Source organism: Myotis yumanensis, unplaced genomic scaffold (assembly GCF_028538775.1).
Source record: "Myotis yumanensis isolate MYYU_CA2020_CCGP unplaced genomic scaffold, mMyoYum1.0.hap1 SCAF_12, whole genome shotgun sequence".
Taxonomy (NCBI): domain Eukaryota; kingdom Metazoa; phylum Chordata; class Mammalia; order Chiroptera; family Vespertilionidae; genus Myotis; species Myotis yumanensis.
Genome location: NW_027223763.1, coordinates 28,437,476 through 28,453,497, shown reverse-complemented (window position 1 = coordinate 28,453,497; position 16,022 = coordinate 28,437,476). Strand labels below are relative to the sequence as shown.

General features: G+C 47.1%; 2 protein-coding genes across 5 annotated transcripts in view; both read left to right on the top strand.

Annotated features, from left to right (window-relative positions):
* Positions 1-3,267: 3,267 nt before the first annotated feature.
* On the top strand, positions 3,268-5,034 carry CCIN (calicin). Its single transcript, XM_070430113.1, has one exon. The coding sequence runs from the start codon at positions 3,268-3,270 to the stop codon at positions 5,032-5,034; it is 1,767 nt and encodes a 588-aa protein (XP_070286214.1).
* Positions 5,035-15,257: 10,223 nt separating this feature from the next.
* Positions 15,258-16,022, top strand: part of CLTA (clathrin light chain A) — a 24,394-nt gene continuing 23,629 nt past the window's right edge. For 3 of the 4 annotated variants that reach the window (XM_070431203.1, XM_070431202.1, XM_070431201.1), the window contains exon 1: positions 15,258-15,595. In XM_070431203.1, coding sequence (XP_070287304.1) covers positions 15,385-15,595 — 211 coding nt within the window. In that variant the 5' untranslated portion in view covers positions 15,258-15,384. The remainder of the gene's footprint in view (positions 15,596-16,022) is intronic. The other variant, XM_070431204.1, reaches the window with a different exon arrangement.

Genomic DNA, 16,022 nt, shown 5'->3' with positions numbered 1-16,022 from the left:
TCCCAGAAAGTTAAAATATTAGGGTCCCCTCCGCTAGGGAGTCGTCATGAACAGAAAATGCTGAGCTGGGCAGGAAGCTAAGGAAGGATGGAAGGCCCTGGGCTGAGGTCCTTTGCAGGCCACCTCTAGGCAACCACCACGAGCAACGGATTCACTGACCAGTTATTGAACTTCCTAAGAAACACCCTCCACCCAGTACATACACATCTATAACCAGGCGTGGACGCTGGCACGCAGCCAGCCCCTCTAGGCCCATCCTCAGCTGGCTGGAGTAAGGAAAAAGCTGACCGGAGGAGCTTCCCAGAGTGAAGAAAAGCCAGACAAAAAAGCTGACTGAGCAGATGGGCAGTCATCTCATGCCTTTTATTGGATTTCTTAAGGATGACAACTCCCACAAGTTCAATAAAAGCGGACGAGAAGCCAGATTCCAGGTCTCCGTTGTAACCAGAGGGCAGCAGCAGGAGTCAGGAACCCTGGCTCCAAGCCCAGCGCTGTGCAGTCTGAGTTGATCAAGGTCCTCGTCCTCTCTGGGCCCCAGTTTGTCCAGCTATACAACGTCTGGAACATGGAATACGGTCTCCATGACACGTTCCTCGGCCCGGCTTTCTTAAATGGATGGAAGCGTTTGATGGGAGAGACCTGCCCGCCCTGGTGTTCGGGGGCCTGAAACAAAAGCAAAGGGGTCCAACCACCTCCACCCAAATGGCCCCAAGGCTGCAGGGTATGCGGGGCAGAGCGGCGGGTGAAGCAGTAGGACCCTCCCCTCCCAACTCCTACTCTTGGCTACAAATGCCCCAGCAGTGAGATCTGCCACCCTCTCCCAAGGGCAGGCCTGGAGGCCAAGGGGAGTGAGCAGGTGTTTGGCATTAACACCAAGAGGCCTCACCCTCCGCCCAAGTCTTGCGAGATCAGGGCTGGAGAAACAATTGGAGCTCAGTAATTCTTACGGGGAGAGAACGGAGCCAGATGGAGCTCATCTAAGGCCACTCGGTGGAGGGACTGAAGTCTCAGCCGCCTTCCCTTTGGAAAACACAAGTGCCTAGCCTTGTGCAGACAGGTATCTCAGGAGGCTGCGCGCCTCTGTCCCCGCCAGGGATCAGGGTGAACGCATCCGGCATGAAAAGGTAGGTCCTTTTCAGTAATTTTCAAAGTATCCAATGCCAAGATGAAGGGAAGGCCAGGTCTGGAATGGAAGGATGAGGGAGAGCCCGCGAATAATGAGAATTTGACTCCGCCAGGCGGGGAAAGGAAGCGCTGACCTGCTCACGCTCCCCAGGCTCCAGGCGACGCCGAGTTTTCCCAGTGGGGGCGCTAAAGGCGCGCGGAGGACCAGGAGTGGGGCTCCCCGCCCAGGTTGGAGGAGACCCGAGGCGGGGCGAGCCCAGGTCCTCTCCGCGCCAACAGTAATGCTGCTCGCAGACTCGACCAGCTGGGCACCCCGCCTCCGGGCCGGCGTGGGGTTCCCGGAGTGCCCGCAGCGTCTATCCCAAGGAGGGATCCATGTCAGCCGAACCTTCTGGGGGCCCCACCGGACCAGCCCTTGGGGGTTCCCAGCTCAACACGCGCGCCGGGCGGGGTGTCGAGGGCGGACGCCTCGATCTGAGACGGCTCCTCTCTGGCCTCGCGGTCCCGCACACCCTGTCCGCGCTCGGTGCCCCATCGGTAACCGGGACACAGGTCTGTGTGTGGTGAGCCTAAGAGGCCCAGGCATTTCCATTCCGGGGTCGGAGCAGACGGACCTGCCCTGTGCGCCTCTGTCCTGGGGGACGCAGGCGCCTGGCAGCCCAGCGGAAGAGGGGAACCCCCACGGCTCTTCGCACCCCGGAGAGGGGTGCAGCGGGGTGGCGCGTTCGGGTAACTGAGAGCCGGTAGCGTCCTCCCACTGGGTCCCACGCAGGCGGGAGATGACCCTCCAGCCCCACCGTGTGGCCACAGGCGGCTCAGGGAGCCCGCCCTAAGGGCTGGCACATTCCAACTTCCTGACAGTATCCATGCAGGAAGGAGCCAGGAATGCCCTGCTTGGCTGGACTAATGCAATATTAATAAAATAATGACGGCTAACATTTATTGAACGTTTGCTACAAGCCAAACACCGTGCTTAACATTCTCATTTAAATGAGTTTCTCATTTTAAGTCAATACTCTGAAGCAGGTACTACTATTCCCATCTCACGTGAATGGACAACTTGGAGAGAGCTGACCCATTACAGACGCCAACAGTTTACAACTAGAGACTGGGAAATGCGGGGTGAATGTCCCAGTTTGCTGTGGAACTGGAATAATCAGGGCTTAGGAGGCCCTCCCACCCCCCAGTACCCCACCAACTTCTGCATCCAGTGAGTGGCCTCCATCTCTTCCTCTATTTTAAGGAATGGCATCTCCGGCCACAGACATCAGAGCTTCTCTTCTCTGATGCCCAGGAGCCTTGCCCAAGAAAGACACTTCAAGGCCTAAGAACCAGAGACGGGGAGAGCTGAGTAGTTAGGAGACACCCGGGAGAGTGGAAAGAGTCCTAAGTTACAGCGGATGGGTTCTGGGTCCTGCTCTGCTCCCAACTCGCTATTAATCTTGGGCGAGTCCCCTCTCTTCTCTAGATCTGTTTCCCTCCTGTACACTGGGAGGATTCTTCTAGACCAGCGGTTCTCAACTGTGGGTCGAGACCCCTTTGGGGTTGAAGGACCCTTTCACAGGGGTCACCTAAATACATCCTGCATATCAGATATTTACATGACGATTCATAACGGTAGCAAAATTACAGTTATGAAGTAGCAACAAAAGTAGTTTTATGGTTTGGGGCCATCGCAACATGAGGAACTGTATTAAAGGGTCGCGGCATTAGGAAGGTTGAGAACCACTGTTCTAGATGATCTAATAATCCTTTTCCTTCCCCCAACTTCCCTTATCCCTCCCTACACCACCCCCATCCAAAGTGGCTCTGACATTCCAGAAGCAGCCTTAAATTGAGGTTTGAAGGTCCCAGGTAGGAGTTGCAACCCTGGTTTCCTTCTGAGCACTGGGCCCTCAGCACTAGGTCCTAGAAGGGTATTTGGTCTTGGCAGGTTGGAGCCGTAAGAGGGGAGAAAGGCCTCAGAGGGGACTTGCATTGTGATGACCTCATCCACTCTATGACATCATCCTCTCTCCCACACCCACTCCTCCCTGATCAACTGCTCCACAAACAACCATCAATTTGAATCCCAAAGGCCTGAGAAAGTCTGTTCTCCAGTACCTGCTGCTGCTCTTCTGCCTCAGACAGCAAGAAAGCACCATGAAATTGGAATTCACTGAGAAAAACTACAACAGCTTTGTGCTACAGAACCTGAACAAACAGAGGAAACGGAAAGAGTACTGGGACATGGCCCTGACTGTGGATCACCACGTCTTCTTTGCACATCAGAATGTGCTGGCTGCTGTCTCTCCACTCGTGAAGAGCCTCATCTCCAGCAACGACATGAAGACCACCAATGAGCTCTTTATCACCATTGACCCCAACTACCTGAGTCCAACCACAGTGGAGCAGCTCCTGGACTACTTCTACAGTGGCAAGGTGGTGATCTCAGAGCAGAATGTGGAGGAGCTCCTTCGAGGGGCCCAGTATTTCAACACACCACGCCTTCGAATCCACTGCAGTGACTTTCTGATTAAGTCCATCCGTCGTGCCAACTGCTTGCACTACCTCTTCTTGGCCGAGTTGTTTGAGCTCAAAGAGGTATCAGACTTGGCCTACTCCGGCATTCGTGACAACTTCCACTACTGGGTTAGTCCTGAGGGCTCCATGCAGTTCATGCGCTGTCCACCGGTCATCTTTGGCCGCCTGCTTCGAGATGAAAACTTGCACGTGCTCAACGAGGACCAGGCTCTCAGCGCGCTCATCAATTGGGTGTACTTTCGGAAGGATGAGCGGGAGAAGTACTTCAAGAAGTTCTTCATGTACATCAATCTTAATGCCGTCTCCAACAAGACACTGACATTTGCCTGCAACAAATTGATGGGAATGGAGAACAGCTCAGCTCACGCAACCATGATTGAGAGTGTCCTCGTGGACCGCAAGCAGGAGAAGCCAAGCAGCCTGCTGAGCTACCAGCGGAAAGGGGCCCTGCTTGATTCGGTGGTCATCCTAGGTGGCCAGAAGGCCCAGGGCAAGTTCAATGATGGAGTATTTGCCTATATCATACAGGAGAACCTGTGGTTGAAGCTCTCAGAGATGCCCTACCGGGCAGCAGCACTTAGCGCCACCTCTGCTGGCCGCTACATCTACATCTCTGGTGGCACCACCGAGCAGATCTCAGGTCTGAAGACAGCTTGGCGGTATGACATGGATGACAACTCCTGGACCAAGTTGCCCGACCTCCCAATTGGGCTTGTTTTCCACACCATGGTGACTTGCGGGGGGACAGTGTACTCAGTGGGTGGAAGCATTGCCCCAAGGCGGTATGTCTCTAACATCTATCGCTATGACGAGCGCAAGGAGGCCTGGTACCTGGCAGGAAAGATGAGCATTCCGATGGATGGCACAGCCGTGATCACCAAGGGTGACCGGAACCTGTACATTGTCACTGGGCGGTGCTTGGTGAAGGGCTACATTTCTCGGGTCGGGGTGGTGGACTGCTTTGACACCAACACTGGGGACGTAGTCCAGTGTATCACCTTCCCCATTGAGTTCAACCACCGGCCCCTGCTCTCTTTTGATCAAGACAACAACCTCTGTGTGCACAGCCACCGGCAGAGTGTGGAAATCAACCTGCAGAAGATAAAGGCCAACAAGACGACCACCACGGTGCCTCTCTTGCCAAACTGCTGTCCCTTGGATGTGTCCCATGCTATCTGCTCCATTGGAGACAGCAAAGTCTTTGTATGTGGGGGCATCACCACAGCCAGCGATGTCCAGACGAAGGATTACACCATCAATCCAAATGCCTACTTGCTGGACCAAAAGACAGGCGAGTGGAAGATCGTGGCCCCCCCACCAGAGGCACTGGACTGCCCTGCCTGCTGTCTAGCCAAGCTACCTTGCAAGATTCTTCAAAGGATTTAAACCACTTTTTAAGTGGGAGAATAAGTAAATGCATTATTATTCGCAATTTAATGAGAGAGGGAAAGAAAGGAAGATGGCCTGTTGGTTCCTTCTTTGTGTTCCAGTCTGTGTTTATCCTGAAGGTGGAGATTCTGGGTTAGGGCTGCTCCCAGGGGATAGAAATTCAGGACCACTCTGTCACTGGAGGGATCCAAGCTGAGGCTGAGAAGGAGTCCCTGGTGGGTAGCATGGAGGCATGTTCTGGGCACTGGCTCCCAGTGGGTGGAAATTCAGGGTCACTTTGTCACTAGAGGTTTCCAACCTGAGGCTAGTGGGTGAGATTGAGACATCTCCTGGGAACTGGCCAAGATGCTATCTGGAAAGCCCCCTGTTCTATAACCCTGTAGTCAACTTGCAGGCATCTGCTAGACCAGCGGTCGCCAACCGGTGGTCCGCGGACCACTGGTGGTCCATGAGGTCCGAAAGGTTGGCGGCCGCTGTGATAGACTGATAGGTAAAGCATTTGTTTAGTTGGAAGGTCTTAGACTCCTCCAACACTCACTTCCCTAGAGTCTGCCCAGGAAGGCAGGGGAGGTCCAATCCCAGGTCAGGGAGAATAGCCCCCTGGGCTAGGGAGGAAGAAGGTGACATGGGCCTGGCTCAGGGATGGGGCATAGCCAATGGATTGGGGGTGGAAGATGAAGTGTAGAAGATGAGGGAGGGGGAGGCAGGGTTTTTTACTATGAAGTTATGGTATGTCTGGGTATCATTTGAGGGAAAGTTGGGGGTTACTTACAATTATTTACAGTAAGCAAGGTTCATTGAAAACTTTCTCCAGAAATATGAGGTCTGAGGGACTCGGAAGAGAAGTCAGTAAAGGGTGAAGAGAGAAATATATCTATTGGAGAAAAGCTTGGGGATGAGGCGAAATGACAGGCTAAGAGAGACAGGATGGTATAGTCGTTGGTTACGGTTGCTGGGGACAGATGGGCTGGTTCAAATACCAGTTCCATCACCTACTGGGTAATCCTGGGCAAGTTACTTAACACCTCTCTGCCTTAGTTTCCTTATCTGTATAAGGCAGATAATAAGAGTGCCGGCTTCACAGGATGATGTGAAGTTTAAATGAGTGACAACATGCAAAATGCTTAGGACAGTCCCTGGCATATATTAAAAAGAGCTACAGGAGGACTTTTAAAAAATTATCTTTATTGTTGACAGTATTACAGTCCCCTCTTTCCCCCCATTGACCCCCTCCACCACACTTCTGCCCCCACCAGGCCTTCACCACACTATTGTCTGTGTTCATAAGTTATGCGTATACGCATATAAGTTCTTTGGTTAATCTTTCCTCACCCACCCACCCTTCGCCACCTTCCCTCTGAGGTTTGTCGGTCTGCTTCCTGCTTCTGTAAAGGAGTGAGGCAAGGGTCCAGGTTCTTGGCCCTTATATTAAGTTAGGTTCCATAAAATGCTTTTTGAAACTTCCTACCTCAAAGCCTTGGTGAGCTTCCTTCAATTCTAACTAACTCTGTTTCCCTTTCATTCATTTATGTACTTACATATAATCCTCAACAATTTAGAAGAAACTGACCAAGTCCTTGAACACCATATACAATCCTCTTTCATCCATTCACCTCATTCATTTATGAATTTACTTAGCCACTCAATTCACACACACACACACAGACACACACACACACACACACACATTCAGTGAGTCCTCTTTCTAGGCCAGAACCTTGGACTTCACTGCTGACCCCCTCTCCCCTGGAACTTGTCCCACATTTCTCCGTTCTCCAATCCTGGGAAGCCCCCACCTCTGCTCACCTCACTGCATCCCCCCAGCTAGAGGAACGGGGGCTTATAGATCCATGCAACTAAGCCCAGCTGTCCCAGCCCCCAGCCCACTCAGCTTAGCTGACCACGGAGTCACCTCTTACTGACCCTGGATGCCATTCCCCACAGCTGATTCTCCAACCCTCTCTGGTGTCCTGGGGCCCCACAGCTCCCCACTCATCTCTCATCCTGCCACCAGAACTCCAGAGAGTTCTGATGACCTGGTCTCCATAAACAATCCCATGTCCATCATAAATCTCTCCAGAGCTTTGGCTTCTTTTCTGTGCCTCAGAGGAAGTGGTGCCCTTCCACAATTTGATGTTGATCCCTCCTGTCTCCTCATTCTGTCCCCTAATATTGATGTTCTTGGTGAACGGAGACTCAGAGATGAGTCGGACGACAGGATACGGAGAAGTAGAGGGCTACCGCTCACTCAGGCGAATAGCCAAGATCCTCTGATCCCTCATGGCTTTTATTGGGGGTGAGCACAGCAAATAACAATGGGGTACAGCAAGTGACAATGATTAATAAACATGCTTTAAGAAATCATCAAAGCTAAGTTATACATTACACTATTAATTTCCTATATTATATAAAGATTCTTTCCACCTGCAGCAGTGCACCCTCCCCTGAACTTTCTATGCCCTCATGGACTATTCATCACGTCAAGGAAAGTTCTGCCTCGGAACAATAAGTCTCGCGTGCAAGACTTTGTTCTGACGTGGCCCGCTTGCAGGCTCACGCCTTCTCCCGGCAGAGCGTCCTCTTCTAGTTAACTTCTTTCCGCTTGACCGCTACATCTAACAACTTCTCAGGCTCCTCAATTCCCTCTGTACATCCCCTTCCCAGATTTCTTCTCTCCATCCCATAAATACTCTCATTTCTCTGATCCTGACAACAAAGCCACTTCAGCTCTGAGGTCTCCCATTTACTATTTGCCCATCTCTTTCCTCAGTTGAGCTTCCTAAAGGTTGGCTATGCTCTCTGGCTCCAGATCAGTCTCTAACCCACTCAGGCTGGCTTCTGTTCTCACCATGCCACCAGATTGCCTAATGATGACACTGTCCTTTTCGTCCTTTTCTCAGTATTATTTCCTTTCCTTGCTGTACCAGATAGTATTGACCATGCCCACCTGCAGCAGAATCACTGGGGTGCTTGCTAAAATAAATCTTTAGCAGAGGGGAATTATAATTTGATATATTAACCAATGTAGTCCTTCCTTCCTCCTTTTCTTCCAACTCATTGAGCTACCCGACCAGGGCTAGTTCTATAGATTTTTGTCGTAGGAGAGGTAAAGTCCCCAACTATAATTGTGAATTTGTGTGTTTCTCTCTTAAGTTCTGTCACTTTTTGCTTCGTGTATTTTGAGGTCATTGTTGCTACTTACATATATATTTAGGATTGTAATGTTTTCTTGGTGAATTGATTGTTTAATTATCATGTAATATATGCCTTTATCCCTTATAATTTTCCTTGCTTTGAGTCTACTTTGTCTGGTATTAATGTTTCCATTCTTTTACTTTTACCCTATCTATAGCATTACATTTGAAATGAGTTTCTTGTAGGCAGAATATAATTGTTTTATGTTTTGTTATTCATTCTAACTACCTCTATTTTTTTTATTGGTATGTTTAAAACAGTTACATTTAATGCAATTATTGATATATTTGGATTTTAAGTCTTCTATTTTATTATGTTTTCCCACTTTTTCTTTTTCTTTTCTCCTCCTTTTCTTTCGTCTCCTCCTCCCAATGCCCCCCCCCCCCACTTTCTCCTCCCCCCAGCTGCCCCAGTCCCCAGCCCTCCAGGCTTAGCTGACATATCCATTTTCCTGGCGGGGGGCCGGGGAGGGGGGGGGGTCTATCCAGTTATTATTTATTTATTTATTTTCTAGTTCTAACATTTCCATAAAACATATTTCCCATTTCTTTGCTGGAACTTTCTAGTTTTCCATTTGTTCCAAGAGTGTTTGCAATTATTTGTTAGAGCATTTTTAATAATGGCTGCTTTAAAGTCTTTGTCAGATAATTTCAATATACAGTATAAGTCATCTTGGTATTGACATGTGTTGTCTTTTATTTGTGAATGGAAATTTTCCTTATATGGTTATTCATATGCCAAGTAATTCTAGATTGCATCTTAAACATTTTGAACATTATGACATAAGACTTTGGGTCTTTGTTTAAATCCTATGAAGAATATTGATATTAGTATGCAACTGACCTAGTTAGGTTCAGGCCATTAGTTCCAACTGACTTTTTGTGAGCTGTGGTTAGAATTTCATTTCACTTTTCAAAGATTTTGCAATGGGGCTCTGACCAGTCCCATGTGTGCGCCACCCAGTGGCTAGTCTGGGACCTGGGTGACGGTAAATTCAGTTCTCCGTCTTATATGCTGATGAAGACCAGATCAACCTAAAGTTGTGAAGGTGTAAAGTTCTAAAGGAGTTTATAAATAATATTATGTTATTTATTCTATGATCTCCCTTATACTATTTATTCAGTTCCCTGGGGTTCCTCTTCTTAGTTCTCCAGCCAGAAAGCTAGAGCTTTACTTAGCCCACTCTGCCATGTGCTTCCATAACCTTGCCCATGTCTGAGGCTAAGTGGCAGGAGGATAAAAAAATGGTGAACTCATTACCAGTTCAGTGCTTCATGTTTTGGGGTTCTTCCCCAATTCACCTGCCACTATGTACTTTTCAAAGTTCTCAAATAGCTTCTGCTTCCTGCATTCTGGCGAGGTTTTACTGCTGCGTGTCCTGGGAAAGACCAGGAGGAATGTGCTTACTCCGTTCCACTCCCACTCAGGGTTTTACAACCTTTTTCATGAATAAGTTTGCCAATAATTCTCCTTTCTCTTATTGTTTTTGTTAAGTTTTATGACAAGATTATGCTTCCCATAAAATGAGTTGAGGAGTGTATCCTCCTTTTTAACATTCTCTGGAAGAATCTGTAAAGACTGGAATTTTCATTAATGAAACCAAATGGAGGGTTTTGTGGGTGTGTGGGAAGGTGTTTTGTTTTTGTTTTTAATTGATTTCAGAGAGAGGAAGGGAGGGAGGGAGGGAGGGAGGAAGACATTGATGTGAAAGAGAAACATTGATTGGTTGCCTCCGGCACGCATCTTGACCAGGAATCGAACCCACAATGTGGGTATGTGCCCTAACCAGGAATCAAACCACCTTTTGGTGCACCGGACAACACTTCAACCAACTGAGCCACACCAGCAAGGGCTGTAGGAAGATTTTAATTTATTAAATTGTTTTTACTACTCTTAGGAATTTTCAATTCTATGTCTCCTGTTATTTTTAAGTTGTATTTTTCTAGGAATTTCTCTCTTTCATTAAAATGTTCAAAGTTGCCCTAACTGGTTTGGCTCGGTGTCTAGAGCGTCGGCCTGCGGACTGAAAGGTCCCAAGTTCGATTCCGGTCAAGGGCATGTACCTTGGTTGCGGGCACATCCCCAGTGGTGGGTGTGCAGGAGGCAGCTGATTGATGTTTCTCTCTCATCGATGTTTCTGGCCCTCTATCTCTCTCCCTTCCTCTCTGTAAAAAAATCAATAAAATATATTTAAAAAAGAAAAAAAATAAAATAAAATGTTCAAAGTCATTAACATATATTCTCTTATGAACTTTATAATGTCTTTAAAATTTTCAGTGATCCCATTTTTATTTCTGATTTTGAATTTTTAGAAAACTTTTATCTGTCTCACACGGGTGTAAGTCTTTATGATTTCAAATAGGCAATAGTTCCTTAGATATTATTCCAAAAACATAAGTAACCATCATTCAAATTTAAAACTTTTGTTCTTCAAAGGACACTATTAAAGTGAAATGACACAAATTGAGAAAATATTTGAAAACCACATTTCTGACAAGGTACTTGTATTAGAATATATAAAGAACTCTTACAACTCAACAATAAAAGGCAAAATAAAACCCCCCACAATTAAAAAAAAGGATCTGAGACAAGACACACATGACCAAAAATCTTATAAAAAGATGCTCCATATCATTGGTCATCAGTGAAATGCACATCAAAACCACAGTGAGGAACATCCAGTTAAGCCCTTCCAGATTCCTGACTTTCAGAAACTGTGTGATATAATAAATGTCTGTTACTTTAAGATGCGAAGTTCAAGATAATTTATTATACAGCAACAGATAATACAAGCCTATTTCATTAAGACAGGAACTTCTAATAAAATTTTACCTTTTTTTTTCAGAATTGTGGATACATGTTCTTTTTTCCCCCTTTAATATATTTTATTGATTTTTTATATAGAGGAAGGGAGAGGGATAGAGAGTTAGAAACATCGATGAGAGAGAAACATTGATCAGCTGCCTCCTGCACACTCCCCACTGGGGATGTGCCCGCAACCAAGGTACATGCCCTTGACCGGAATCAAACCTAGGACCCTTGAGTCCACAGGCTGATGCTCTATCCACTGAGCCAAACTGGTTAGGGCAAATTTTACCTCTTATACTGAATAACTACAAAGTGTTCAGGTATATTTTTGTTGCTTATACTGTTAATAATTACAATGATGTCAATCCAAAACAAAATTTTAACATTCAGAATCTTATGATCATGGGATATTTTTTAAAAGTCAATTATATTTATGTTACATATTTTTGTTACAAAGAAGTATAAATTGATGTCTTTTTTTCCACATACTGAAATAAACATTTTAATTATAGCATTCTGTAAATTATAATTGACAGTACTTGGTTATTTCAAAAGGTTATATACTAGTATAAACCCCAACAGAATTGCTTTTGAAATTCATGAATTTCAGCCCTAGAAATATACACATTCTCCCCGTGGATTTTATATCAGTGAATTTTGTTGATGCTACTGTATTATAACGATCAATACGTCTTTCAAGCACAAAATTCTAATAGGATAGTACTTAGGGGGCAAGTATTGGAATGGTAGTATATGTTCATGGAGCAAAAGTGAATCTCAAATTTCTTAAGGTTAATGAAAAGCTGTCATGTATTTTTTAAATGGATAGTATCAAATCACTGTTTTTGAAGCCATTGGATACATTGAAAAGAGCAATGAAACAATTTTATTTAAAAGGACTAATATTTACAATATATTAGAAATTATATCCCTGGCAACTAATTATTATGAAAAAATTTAGATGCCAATTTAAAAGTGCATAAGAAACACAGATTTCTTAAATATTCATTAGGGAAGGTATGTTTTATATTGCTTGGAATTTATGGTGATTCTTAAATATTAAGCTTGATTTATTTCATCAATTTTGGGAAATTCTTAGCTATTTTCTCTCCTAACATTGCTTCATTCTCTTTCTCCTCTCCTAGCTAAAATTACGTTTATAAATTGTATTCTTCATATCCCATATGTGTTGTGTTTTTTTAAAATATATTTTATTGAATTTTTACAGAGAGGAAGAGAGAGGGATAGAGAGTTAGAAACATCGATGAGAGAGAAACATCGATCAGCTGCCTCCTGCACACTCCCTACTGGGGATATGCCCGCAACCAAGGTACATGCCCTTGACCGGAATCCAACCTGGGACCCTTGAGTCCGCAGGCCGACGCTCTATCCACTGAGCCAAACCGGTTAGGGCCCATATGTGTTTTTTTAATGCTCTTTTCTGTGTTTTTTTCAGCGTTTTGATTATGTGTTTCAACCTGGATATTTTTCTGCTCTACCTCCTGGTTCACTAATTCTCTTTTCAGCTATGTCTAATCCATTATTAAAATTTATCCATTGAATTCTTAATATTAGCTACTGTAAATTTTAGTTCTCAAATTTTCAAGCTGCTGAAATCCTCATTTGCTTTTAATTGAACTCATTAATCATAGCGATTTTAAGGTCTAGGCCTGGTTAACTCCATTATCTGAATCCCCTGGACTTTCTACTATATGTCTATCCCTGAGAATGTTTCTGAGTATGTTTTGTCTTTACATGCTTGGTTATTTTTTGCATGACATTTTTTCCTATCAGAGAGAATTTAACCTTTGCTTTTGGCAGGCAGTGCTAGGCTAAGGGCACTAGAAAGCCTGAATCACTTTAATTCAATCAAGGATCTATATCACTTAAAGTTGGGCTTTAGTCTGTTTTCACCTTTATTCCTAGTGTGCAGTAGCCTTCAGGGTTCCAACAAAAAGCCTGGTATATTTATCAGGGCTCCTCCTTGGTAGGCCAACTATTTTCTCCCAAGCCTTGTTTATTGAATTATCTACTCAGCTTCTCAGATTCTGCTTTTTATTTTATTGATTGATTGATTGATTGATTTCAGAGAGGAAGGGAGAGAAAAATAGAAACATCAATGATGAGAGAGAATAATTGATTGGCTGCCTCCTGCACACGCCACACTGGGGATTGAGCCTGCAACCCAGGCATTGTGCCCTTGGGCAGAATCGAACCCGGGACCCTTCATACCCAGGTGGGCGCTCCCTCCACTGAGTTAAACCCACTAGGGTTCAGATTCTGCTTTTAGAAATACCAATCACCTTGAGAGGAAAAGTGGCTCCAAATGGTAGGCTCACTGTTCTTGGCTCCCTTCTCTCCTAGAACTTGGGCCCATAATTCCTCACTGCTTTGTTCATCCTCTGATGCCTTCAGAGAGATTTTAAAAACCTTTCCCCCAGCTCTTCTAGTTGTTTTCAGCAGAAGAGTCGGCCCTAAACAACTTTGCCCACCATTGGTGGAATTAAAACCTCCTCTCTCCTCAACTTCAGACTTAGATTTCCAATCGCCTGTTGAATGTCTCCTGACTATCCCACAGGTCCCTGGGTTTAATATGTCCACACTGAATTCTTCCTTTCTCTCATCTCCTGCTCCATCTACTCATCTGGCTTTTTCTGTTGTGGCTATTTCTGTCCAGGGGTTTCCAAGCTGTAAATGTTATCTGTAACTCTCCTCTCTCTGCCTCCTAAATGCTATCACTTACCAAGCACTGTGTACATTACCTCCATTATTTTCCTTCCACCTGAGCCCGATGCTCCCTGCCCTAGAATATTATCCTTGTCCCCCTTCCCCCATCTCCCTCCGGAATGATGGCAGCTGTGTCTTTCTTAACTGCCCTTCCTGCATTCAGAGTCCTCTTTCACGGCCAGGAGATTCCTCCAGAGCAGTGGTTCTCAACCTTGGCTGCACATTAGAGTCACCTGGGAATCTTTTTAAAATCCTCATTTCTGGGCCTCATCCTCCGGAAATTCTGTTTCTTTGTTACTAATGTCCCCACCCCATAACAAAGAAACAGAATTTCCGGAGGATGAGGCCCAGAAATCAGGATTTTAAAAAGATTCCCAGGTGATTCTGATGTGCAGCCAAGGCTGAGAACCACTGCTCCAGAACAAGGTTCTCACCAAGTCATTGCCTGTTCCAAGTCCTGCAAAGGCTCCTCGAAGCCTCTGCAATTCAGGAATAATCCTCACCTGGGCACTCAGGCCCTCCATGATTTGACTACACCACACTTTCTTCAACTACATACTAGTGAATGCACGTACTTTACCTGATTCTTCCATTATCGAGCCAAATCACTTCCCAGAGCACAGCACCACCCCCTGCCTCTCCTCCCCTCCATCTCACCTCTCACAGGTTTCCTAAGGAGAGGCACGTGACCAGTCTCTGTCATTTAGCTTCTTGGCGTATAATAGCTTTGTTACCTTTAAATAAAAACAAAAAACGCATGTATATTTTTAAAAACCAGCTTCTTGTCCCTTGCCGACTACTTCCGGAGACATCTTTGGCCTCCGTGCGGTCGGTGTTCGATTCTTCCCCTCTAGGGTGGTGGTAGAGGAGTGCAGGCTGCTGCGTGAGCTTCCCTCCTCTACATGAGCATGACAAACTGGAACCCTCCATAGCGTTCCTATGGTGCAGACAAGATTAACCAGGTTATAAACATGTCCCTGCTTTAAAACACGGACGGAACTTCAAAAACAAGTCCCTCGCTGGGAAAGGTGTGTACATATAAGCGTTGTGGCTAGTGCCATTATGGAGGAGCCAGGACCACTGCCTCCCTTCCCACACAGAGGCCTCAGTTTCCTATGAACCAGGTGATCGCTACAGAATGTAACAGCTCCAGAAGGTTCCGTCTGGTATCATCGCCGTCCTGACTTCACCTCACGCCGGGTTCAGCACTAGCGTCCCCTCCGAGGTGTCGGAACCAGGCCGGTGAAGTCTCAATGGCTGCTTTAAGTCAAGCGCTACTTCCGCCTTTCTTGAGCCCACGGGGCTTAGAGCTCTCACGCCCCACTCCCCTCCCCCGAGCAACTCAAGTCACGAGTTTTCCTCGGGGGCCCGCCCCTCCTTCTGCTGATTGGGTAGCTCTTGAGCGATTGCCGTCCTTTGATTGGTTGTTACCTTTTCGGCTCGCCAACCTCGTCTAGACCAACCGGATATGGGGGCAGGATTTCCGCTTCCGCCTTCTCACTCCTCCAGCTTGTCCTCCGAGCGTAGTCGCCGCCACAGAGGCTGCTGCCGGGCGCGGTGTCGGTGGGTTTGTCGGTGTGTCTCAGCGTCGGTGTCTGTGCCGTTGAACTGCCCGCCATGGCTGAACTTGATCCGTTCGGCGCCCCCGCCGGCACTCCCGGCGGCCCCGCTCTGGGGAACGGAGTGGCCGGCGAAGAAGACCCGGCCGCGGCCTTCTTGGCGCAGCAGGAGAGCGAGATTGCGGGCATCGAGAACGACGAGGCCTTCGCCATCCTCGACGGCGGCGCCCCTGGGCCCCAGCCGCACGGCGAACCGCCGGGGAGTCCGGGTGAGAGTGCGGGCGCGTTTGGGGCGGGAGGACTGGTCTGGAAGCTCGGCCCTCAGTGGATACGAGAGCTCCGTGTAACTTGTTCTTTGCGGAACCGGGAGGCTGAGGAGTTGGCAGAGAGGAAACGAGACCCCGGCCCAGTCATGCAAGAAACCTAGGCTTGGGACGCTTGCGCCGACCTGTGGGTGTGTGTGAGCGCTCCTGGGCGCGGGCTGAGGAAGAAAGCAAAGCAAATAGGGTGACAGTCACGCTGAGGAGCCCGAAGGAGCTCGTTCCGTTCCGGGACTGTTCATTGAGCACTTGGCTCTGCTGGGAGCCCGGCCTCGGAAGCACAGCCGCATTGGCGCAGTTTGGCCGGACTTGCAGGCCAGTCCGAGCCCAGCACGGGACCAGTTATTAGGAAAGGAGGGCAGGAAAAAAAACAGTA